This window comes from Denticeps clupeoides, chromosome 4 (assembly GCF_900700375.1).
Source record: "Denticeps clupeoides chromosome 4, fDenClu1.1, whole genome shotgun sequence".
In the NCBI taxonomy this organism is placed as follows: domain Eukaryota; kingdom Metazoa; phylum Chordata; class Actinopteri; order Clupeiformes; family Denticipitidae; genus Denticeps; species Denticeps clupeoides.
In genome coordinates, this window is record NC_041710.1 from 18,428,562 (window position 1) to 18,438,465 (window position 9,904).

General features: G+C 44.2%; 1 protein-coding gene across 2 annotated transcripts; it reads right to left on the bottom strand.

The window, feature by feature from the left end:
* Window positions 1-3,267: 3,267 nt before the first annotated feature.
* LOC114788759 (probable G-protein coupled receptor 141) lies at window positions 3,268-6,369 on the bottom strand. Of its 2 annotated transcripts, XM_028977628.1 has the most exons (3): window positions 6,207-6,369; window positions 5,417-5,635; window positions 3,268-5,317 (listed from the first exon to the last, which is right to left on the bottom strand). In XM_028977628.1, the coding sequence occupies exon 3, from the start codon at window positions 5,292-5,294 to the stop codon at window positions 4,389-4,391; it is 906 nt and encodes a 301-aa protein (XP_028833461.1). In that variant the 5' UTR covers window positions 5,295-5,317; window positions 5,417-5,635; window positions 6,207-6,369; the 3' UTR covers window positions 3,268-4,388. The 2 variants fall into 2 exon arrangements, with proteins under 2 accessions (XP_028833461.1, XP_028833460.1); XM_028977627.1 differs by lacking the exon at window positions 6,207-6,369 and having other exon boundaries at window positions 5,417-5,762.
* Between the last annotated feature and the right edge of the window lie 3,535 nt (window positions 6,370-9,904).

The following is a 9,904-nucleotide window of genomic DNA, read 5'->3' on the forward strand; positions in this document are numbered from 1 at the left end:
AGTGCAGTCTGAGCCGGAGAGCTTCCGTTCGGGATCAGCGTCCGCCCTGTGTGGCAGCACAGATACTCATTCACTCAGTGACCTTGCCCGGGAGATTAGAGAATGAAAGGCCGTGGATTTAACTCGGCCACAGTCCCGCCCTAAGGCCCCATCCAGCGTGGTCTGACTGCATCTAGCAGAACAATAATCTGCTGCGGTGGTTTTACCATGGTTCTGTGTAACGAACTAGACAGCGAGGGTCACCATCATGCTGCCGAACCCCGGCAATGCTTACAGGCACGGAGGTCAGATCCACTCACTCCTGCTTCCTTCAGATTTTCACAAATATGGCTGCAGTACAATGAAAAGCAATGATTAAAATGAAAATGATGTATGTGGCAGTGGGTCTCATATATGTCCGAAATGTCACATATCGAGTAATGTGAACTCCCTTAATTGCTTTAGTATTATTCTATTTTTTTTCTATATGTTAATTGGAGTACTGAGAAATTTAATCACTGATCTGGTCTGTTGGTGTAAGCAGTTTAGTCACAACTCTAGAAAACCGCTGAAACCTCCTGTATTTGTGAATATGTGGATTGCGTTTCCATCTCAACATTGTGGGCATGTGTGGTGTACTGTTTTGAGGGACATCTGCGACCTGTCTGTGTTACTGTTAAGTCTTTCTCCCGACCTTGCCGTGCCGTGACGGTGAGAAGGAGGGCGGATTCACCTTCTCACAGCGGTGTACTATTTGAGGGACATCTGCAAACTCAGGGATTTTTTTCTGGTCCTGGGTGAAAGCTTTGAAGCAGTAGCTGAATCTGGGGCGTTTCGCCACCTGGTGGATGATGCTGTTCACTACAGGTTTTACCAATCACATCTTATCGGCAGAGAAATCTATTGTTCAGAAAAAAAAGAATCAGAATATCCTTGTGCCAACTAAAAATAATAAACCAACTTATTTCACTAGAGGTGAAAAGTACATCAACTAAACAAAACTAATTTAGTTGTGATTACTCAAACAAATTCTTTACTCTACACTAACATAGTAACAGTCCAACAAACTCGCAATTGAAATCACATTGACCTCAACATACATTATTAATTTAAGTCAATTCACTTCATGGCACCAAATTTACCCAGTTTGACTGATAAACTGTAACTCCACCATGCAGTTAAAATAATTTAACCCTGCAACATGAACTTTATTTGCAAAAGCAGATGCTAGCAGCAAAAAATCATGCCAGTAAGATGAACTCTAAACATGCGTGATGCCACTCAAACAGATACAACATGAACAACCATCTTCTGCTCCTCTTCTTATCCTCCAGAGCTGAGTACACGGGCAACTTCACCATCAGAACAACCTGTTTTCCCTGGTTTTAAATAGTGTATTATTGCCTTAGTGTGTAATAGGTGTATGGCAATTAAAAATCTTTAATAAAATTCATTTCCTTCACATTAATTAGTAAAAGGCCTTTTACTGAAAATGTAATTTTCATTCATATTCATGCTATATTTGCAATATTGAGGTCTATAGCAGTCGCAAAAGCATTTCACTGCATATCATACCGTGTATGACTGTGTACGTGCCAAATAAAATTTGAATTTGAATTTTGAATTAGAACCCAAGGACACCATTTGATTTACTGAGTAGAAAGTTACATATGACACAACAGTGAATATGCAGCTCTGTAATTATTTAGTTTTAGAACTTGTGTAGAACTTGTGTAATTACTTATTTGGTTCTTTTTTGCAGTGTACACTGAAACACCAAACCCCTAACATGCATTTTCACATTTCTGCTCTTTTTGCAAAATCCTTCACATTTGGCACGTTTGTCTTGTCTTGTGTGTCCTGTTTGAAATATCCAACATATCCACTTACAAGCACTCCTACATGATGTTGTCCTGTTATGTCCTGTCCATTGTACAGAAAAGTTTTACTTTTCTCTCATAGGGATCTGTACAGTATTTCAGTTTTAGTTTTAGTTAGTGTGTATATACAAATATATACATATATATTTTTCGTTCTATTATGATTGCACTATGGGGGGTCTGTGTGAAACATTATTTTAATAGACTGTATACTGTGTTTACTGTTGTACTGACAACGAACCAATCTTGAATATTGAATCAAGAAACCAAATGGTATTCAGGAATGAGAGAAAATCTGCTGAAAGGTTATTACATAATGTATGAAGAAGTGGACAATCTAACACGTGAATGAAAACTACACAATAGTGTGTGTGCAATTTATGTAAGGAAGTACACAGTTCTGCTTTTTTGCTAAATATGCAGGCTTAGTACTCACTCTAAAGATGTGTCAAACACACTGGCTGCAGAATTGTTAGGGGATGTTGAGTGACAAGCAGTCATTTTTGCTTTTGAGTACAGAAACACTCAGAAATTATAAGCATGGTCACAGGTAAGAGCTGCACTGAAGTTTCTAAATCCTGGATGGCTGAGCCATGTTGCTAGGCAACATGGCTCAGTGGTTCAAAACCTAAATATTTTAGTGCTATATTATTTTTTAGTAATGATTATTTTGATCAAACTAACGGTTTAGCTTAAATATGTTGTATTTAATGAAAAGTCGTCATAAACGTTAAAAAAGGCATCAGCATAACCCAGCTCATGGTTGCTCATGGCTTATTGCTTTAGTAAACAACTCACATGCCAGGCTACTGTATGAGTGAGTTGTGGGCGTGTTGCCTGGCTACAACGATGCCAGTCATAACACAGCATGTACCCCAGTGTTAGTGCCAGCGCCGCCAAGTCTTTGGTTTTCTATCCAAAGTCCTTCGAAACTGGTTCATAACATGAAGGTGCAATTTCAACAACACGTGAGATTGAATATGCAATTCCATTTAAAGGTTTAAAAACCCAAACCAGGGCAACATGCTGCATAATTAAACTGTGATATTCGGAGTGTTTTCTGCGTGTGAGTTGAAATCTTACTGAAAGATAGAGAGTAGGGTGAATTAAGTTCTTTCATATGGAAAAGTAGAAATGATACTTCATGGCCAATCTGTGTGATTTTGTCTGGAATAACTGCTGTCTCCAAATCCTTCTTCATAGGAAAACCGTTTTACGCCACACACTGTGTCTGCTTTCTGTGTCACAGTGTGATCACTTCCACTTGAAACAATGTCTTTTTTTTGTGGCCCAGGACCATTTTTGAACTAAAACTTAATCCTGCAAATGACTCCCTTTGCGGTCTAGTTTCTAAAAATGCATTGCAATCACCACATGATGAATAACAGAGCACAAACAAGAGGCAGGCGTCCCTTAAAATTTTATCTGAACAAAGTTCTCATTTCACAGCAGTCCATTCAAAGAATTTTACTTTTATTTAAATAATAAAAAAACAATTTGATGTAGATTGATCATCTATTTGTGTTCACCACAGATAAACATTTGCAGAGCAGTGGTTCTGTTTTTAATAGGAACCCCCATCTGAACCAGGATTTAAATGTTTAATTGTGATGGGGTTCTTTACCTTCTTCATGGTTTTATTTTTGTCAGAAGATGTTTCAAAGTGTAAGTGCATGTAGGATTTTTTTCTGCAGTCTTCACAATCTCTGCTACATGTTTCCCTGAATGTGTTGCCCTTGTGATGTTGCATGTAATAATCGTACAATCAATTTCTTCTCACTTCCTGTAAGCATTCCACTGGTTTATGGGAAATTCCATCTTTTTGTTCCTGTTTCTTTTCGATCTGTGTGAAGCTGTATTCTTGGAAGTGGCTGTAGTGTTTGTAGTGGAGACAGCAACCTGGGTGCTGGCATTGACCATGATGTCAAGTATAGAAGACTGGAGTGTCAAGGCTTAGTTCGTTCTCATTTCACAGAGGTAGCGACTGCAAGAAATGATGAAGGTCTCCCTTAGGACAAAACCCTGCTGTTGCTCTTGGGTTGTAGTCCTCAAGTGAAATGGCACTTAGCAAGACCTCTGGAACTAAGATTTGAGTCAACCCATTTGAGGGTCACAATGTCCTTGATGAACATGCTGCACACAGGCATTCAGATGGTCCCAGTGTTCCACCAGCACCAGCACATCCAGCACAAAACAGCGGGCAGAGCACTGACAGGAGCATGGAAAGTTCGAGTTCATACAATAATGTTCTTTTATGATAAGGTTTTTAGCGCCCGTGCCAAAACATGAATTAATACATTTGAAATGCAGAACAAACAATAAATATTAATTACATTATGTTGTCAAATACAATGTACAATTCATTTTAAACATACAGATAATAACTAGACGTTATATAGTTTTTAAAAAGCTGAGAGTGGGGGTGGTGTATTAAATTTGTGATTTGTGTAATAAGTGAAAATGAATTATTTTCTGTGGTATCTGTTGTCTACAAGCATCAAACAGCTTGTCTACAAGATGAGTTGAAATCTATGATTTGTTGCAGACAGCCAGGCATTTAGCAAACGTGCTTCTCAGGCGTGTGTTACTAATGAAAGTCAGCATGTCAAAGCAACTGAAGGCTGTGCAAGCGAGGAAAACCTCATTTTTCATCTCCAGGTCCTTGCTTTTTTGAAGGTATTCCATGGCTACATAGTAAATCCTGAATGCGTGGTACGGCGCGAAGCAAATTATTATGACCATCACAAAGCACATGCTTTTCACCTGAGCCCAGAACTCCTGATGGACACTCGCCATCGTCCCATGTTTCTTGTAGATGAGTCCAAAGATGCACAGCTGAAGAAATGTGAAACCCAGAGTGATCGCGAGCAGCACTGAAGACAGGATGTAGTTTATGACAGCAGACCAGGTTTGTTGCAGCTCTTTTCCAAAGTCAAAGCACTGCATCGATTCTGTCTCATTTTTGTCGCCATAACCCAAAACGGTAATGGGCAGAAATACTCCCAGAATGAGCACCCACACAGCTATGCTGGAACCCAGGGCATGGAGTTTCCGGTAGAACTCCAGCCGATCCCTTTGTTTGAAAAAAGTCAGGTAGCGGACCACCAGGATGATGGTGTAGAATATGAAGGCGATGTACATGTGGATGTGGATCATTGCGCTTGTGATTTTGCAGAATATGGCACCGAGATGCCAGCAGCTGGTGGCGTAGTAGTAGATGCGGAAAGGCACGGTGAGCAAGAACACGATGTGCACGGCAATCAGGTTGACAACCGCCATGGTGGTGACTGAGCGGATGTTGGACTTCAGGATATCAATCATGAGTGCCACACTCACAAACCCACCGATGAGGACGAAGACGTAGATGGACAGCAAAGCCCACCGGTACTCAGGGTTCAGAAGCGTGTCGTTTCCAGTGCTGCAATTTGTTATCATGATGTAGCTTGCAGATGCCTATTCTACAAAATAAACGGAGTACTGGCAGGTATTTAAAAATATATATTTAAATACAAATTATATAATAATAATAATCAAAAATAGAAAAACACATTTCATACCAGTAACTCAGCAGGCAGCAACTTCTCTACTGACGTTGCTGAGCATAACAGTCCTTTCAATGCGGTGAGGAGTTCGTGGAATGTGGGGTCAGTTCAGCAGGCTGTCTCATGCAGTGTCATGTGGCACATTTAAGCAATATCCTCTTCCAACGTAGATAGTGGACTGACAAAAGTCTTTCCTTTTTTCATGGTCGGCTGCAAGACTTATTCCTTTGTGTACTTTGAAACACAAAAAGTACCGACTGCATAACTGTAGATATATAACCACTGGTTTCAGCCTAACGCCACAACCTGCCCATTACGAAGACACACTGGATATGTGTGCTTGGTTTGCACTAGTTTCAGGGAGAAGAAGTTCTTACAGAAGGAGAAGTTTGCACTTCTCATCACTGGCCGTGTCAACTGATAAAAAAAAAAATTGCACAAGCTCTAAACATTACAGAGAAGTACAAGAAGATATCTGAATTGCATTCAGAGGAACACATGGTGGGAACAACAAATATTATTGGTTGAAGTTAACAGCCCATGTTGGGTTAATAATTCATCTCAAAAGCTGCCTGCACTAACAATAAAATGCCTTAGATTTAACCATTTAACTGATTATTTTTTATTACTTAGGTAAAAAATAAATTATGAATAAATGTACAATGATACATCCAACCGGGAGATGGTGGGGGAAAGATAAATCTACCGTATCCCAAAATGCAATGTTTAGTAACTAAGAAAACCAGAAACAAAATATCTAGTTTGTCTTGTTAGAGGTTACCTTGTAGAATGCTTGGATGCCTACCTTTCCTTACAATGCTCCACTCCCACCTCAGGGTTGAAGAAAACATTTTTGGTGGGTACAGTGCCGCAGCTGATGTAAACCAGGGTGCTGTTTTAATAGTTATTTGTCACTGGTAATAGATACGTGGCACCAAAAAACTAGACAACTCTTTGGAAACAGCTCAGTGTGCAGTGTTTCTTTTTCTTTTTTGTGGTGCTCTCTGTGCAGGAAGTTCTAATTCTGGTCAGTGGCCACAAATCCGGTGAACATTAAACACCTGCACCTCACTGCTCTCACATTGTACTAATAATGCAATAGTTAGAAATACTCTCAAGATATGGTTTCAATAGGGGCAGTGGTGGCCTAGCGGTTAAGGAAGCGGCCCTGTAATCAGAAGGTTCGAAACCCGATCCGCCAAGGTGCCACTGAGGTGCCACTGAGCAAAGTACCATCACCACACACTGCTCCCTGGGTGCCTGTAATGGCTGCCCACTGCTCACTAAGGAAGATGGTTAAAAGCAGAGGACACATTTTGTTCTGTCACCGTGTGCTGTGCCGCAGTGTTTCACAATGACAATCACTTCACTTTCACATGTAATGACCACCTTTTTGCTCCAGCATGAGCAACGGTTAGGCTTAGGTTTAGCATGGCGCTAACACACTGTCCATACCCAATCCTTACTGCTTGCCCATTCAGTTCAGTGCATGTGCAACAGTTAGGTTGCTAACATTGCACAGTGAGTAAACCCCTTTGGATGTTCCCATACCTTTAGGATAGAGACGTGCGCACTTTGTGCAGTCATTTTGCATTATGAGCTGCCTACTGGTTGCAATGTATTTGCATCAGCGTATGTGCAGTTATGGGGCCAGGTTTTATGCCGTAGTACAGAGGAGCATCTTTGCTTAATGGGTTAATGCAGTTTATGGGTGCTAGAGGGTGCCAGAGTCCTTGCTGGTGATTTTGATGTATTTCAGTCCACTGATATATTGAGGCAAGTCATCGTCATGATGAAAAGAGAGAAGTCTCTTCATTCATCTTGTAATCTTTTTGTTTGAATTGAGGCCAGCAGGTAGAGTGCACAGACAACTCTTCACTACTCAAACCCAACTGGATGTGGGGATGTGGGGCAGTGGTGGCCTAGTGGTTACGGAAGCGCCCCGTAATCAGAAGGTTGCCGGTTCGAATCCCGAGGTGCCACTGAGCAAAGCACCGTCCCCACACACTGCTCCCCGGGCACTTGTCATGGCTGCCCACTGCTCACTCAGGGTGATGGGATAAATGCAGAGGACAAATTTCACTGTGTGCACCGTGTGCTGTGCTGCTGTGTATCACATGTGACAATCACTTCACTTCACGACTGCAGCACTTCTTACCCCCCCGTGTCCCGCTTACCCCCACACAATAATCCAACAGCCAGCAGGGAGGTTGGTGTGACCATTGCGGCCGAGTTACACTCATGTCCTGCTGTGTGGTCTTGCCCCGGTCCCCCTCAATTGGGCTGATGTCGGGAGGCTGGAGAAGTTTCGACCTGTTCTTCAGACTTGTACGGGTCAGCTGGTCGCAATGTGGCACCACAGTCTTTCGGTGACCCGGCGGACGCACCTGGTACACTACCTCAGACATTTTCTGCAGCACCCATCCAGGACAATTTTGGTGTCAGCCCCTTTTTCCGGGAGGGGCAGCAAACCCCGACCTGCAACCCTGTGAGTAGTATACTCGTTTTTGTTTGAGTGCCTTCGCATCAGATCATGCGCCGCGCACATCTGCTGTTGCGACGCCCGCTCCGTTGGCGGCCCGAGGATTAAATGTTCCCGCCCAAACCTCAGTGCAGCCAGTGTGCAGCAGGTGCTTACTTGCTCAAAAGACCACTGCGCCCGCAGAACAAGGGGGCGAATGTGTGTCCCTGTCCCTTTGGTGCTGCAGGATGGCAAGCTGTGTGACGAGTGTGTGATTAAACTGCTCCGAAAGTCCGTCGCTTTTGGGGTGCTGCCTCTGCGAACACCTGCGCCTCAAAGTTCCACCCCTGGTCGAGTGCTCCCGGTGTGCCGAACCGGCAAAAAAACTCCTCCACCAGAGTTTTTGCCATGTTGATGGCACTCTGATCCGGGACCACACACGCTTCTGGCCACTTTCTGGCATCAGTCTCTGGACAGGGGCCCAGAATGTCCACGTCAACCCATTCCATGGGCATGCCTGTGGTGTGAGGCTGCATGGGGGAACGCGAGCGCCTGCTCTGTCCTCTGTCCTTGCATGAATAGCTCAGTGTCTTACCTGCAGTGTCTTACCTGCAGCCTGGCCAGTAAAAACGGTCCTATAGCATCCTCATCGTTTTGGCTACACCAAAATGTCCAGCCCAAGCAACATGTACCGCTCTCAGCACTGTCGTCCTAAGTTACCGAGACACCACCATTTGCATCCCCGGGGCAATCTGAAGACGGAACAATAATACATTATTTCCAATAAAGTGAAGTGATTGTCATTGTGATACACTGCAGCACAGCACACGGTGCACACAGTGAAATGGTCCTCTGCTTTTAACCATCACCCTTAGTGAGCAGTGGGCAGCCATGACAGGTGCCCGTGGAGCAGTGTGTGGGGATGGTACTTTGCTTAGTGGCACCTCAGTGGCACCTTGGCGGATCGGGATTTGCAATTTTCTGATTATGGGGCCACTTCCTTAACCGCTAGGCCACCACTGCCCCCTAGAGACTCTAACTGAGAGTTCAGCATCTTGGTCAGTGCAGACACCTCCGCCCAGTTCTGTATCGGTTTTGTGCTGACCCATTCGCGCTCGGGGTCTCGCTCTTCACTCTGCTCCAGCCGAGAGCAATCCAGCATCTTGAGCGCATCGCCTTCATCCACTGCACTCCCTGCAGCGAGAACAGCTGTCCCACCCCTTGCTCCACAGCATGCGCACAGAAGCAACACTGTTCAGCCTCACAGGGGTGTGGCAGTGCAACTTATCCAGACGACGCTGGATATCAAAACGCTACTGCTGGAGGGTTTCTATCCATCGTGCGAGCCGTCCTTCCAGGCAACAAAAGCCCAGGAGCCAGGTGAGCGAGGCATGGTTCGTCCTCAACCGGAACTGAGTCCGGAAGTGGTAAAGGGCTTGCACTACTGACAATAGTTCTGCTTTGGCCTGCAGCCATCTTGGCCAGCGGTAGCCGATGGAGTCACAGCTGAATCAGGGGTTATCAGTGTCCACGTCTGTGGTGCGTGCAGGTGCAGGTGATCATCTCGTTCTCCTGCTCGTTCTCCTGCTGTCCAAACCACTGGTCCAATGCATTGAGCAGACTGGAGTAGTCGTGCTCTGCCTGGTCAGGGAAAATTGTGAGCACCTCCCCCTCAAGAGCAAACGCAACATGGACCGCTGTCTCTGCCAGGCTCCACCCATTGTGACACACCCCCAGCCGAACTTGAGCAAGGCAGGGCTCCAGCAGCTTCTGTCCGTCATAGCATGGGAGCTTGACTGTAGAGGGCACTGATGCTGGGAATGCTGCTGACAGATGCCACATTGACGCGGCCAATTCAACTCATATGTTTTGGTCTTGCTCAGCTTTGTCAGTTTACTATCAGAAGCTGTTTATGTAACTCTTCTTCTTGATGCCTTTGCAATTTGATGTTACCATTTACACATAAAAGAAGAGACAAAAGCAAATAATTGCACACAGTCCCAGTCTTTCATTAACAAACCTGTTACAGTTCATCCACTAGA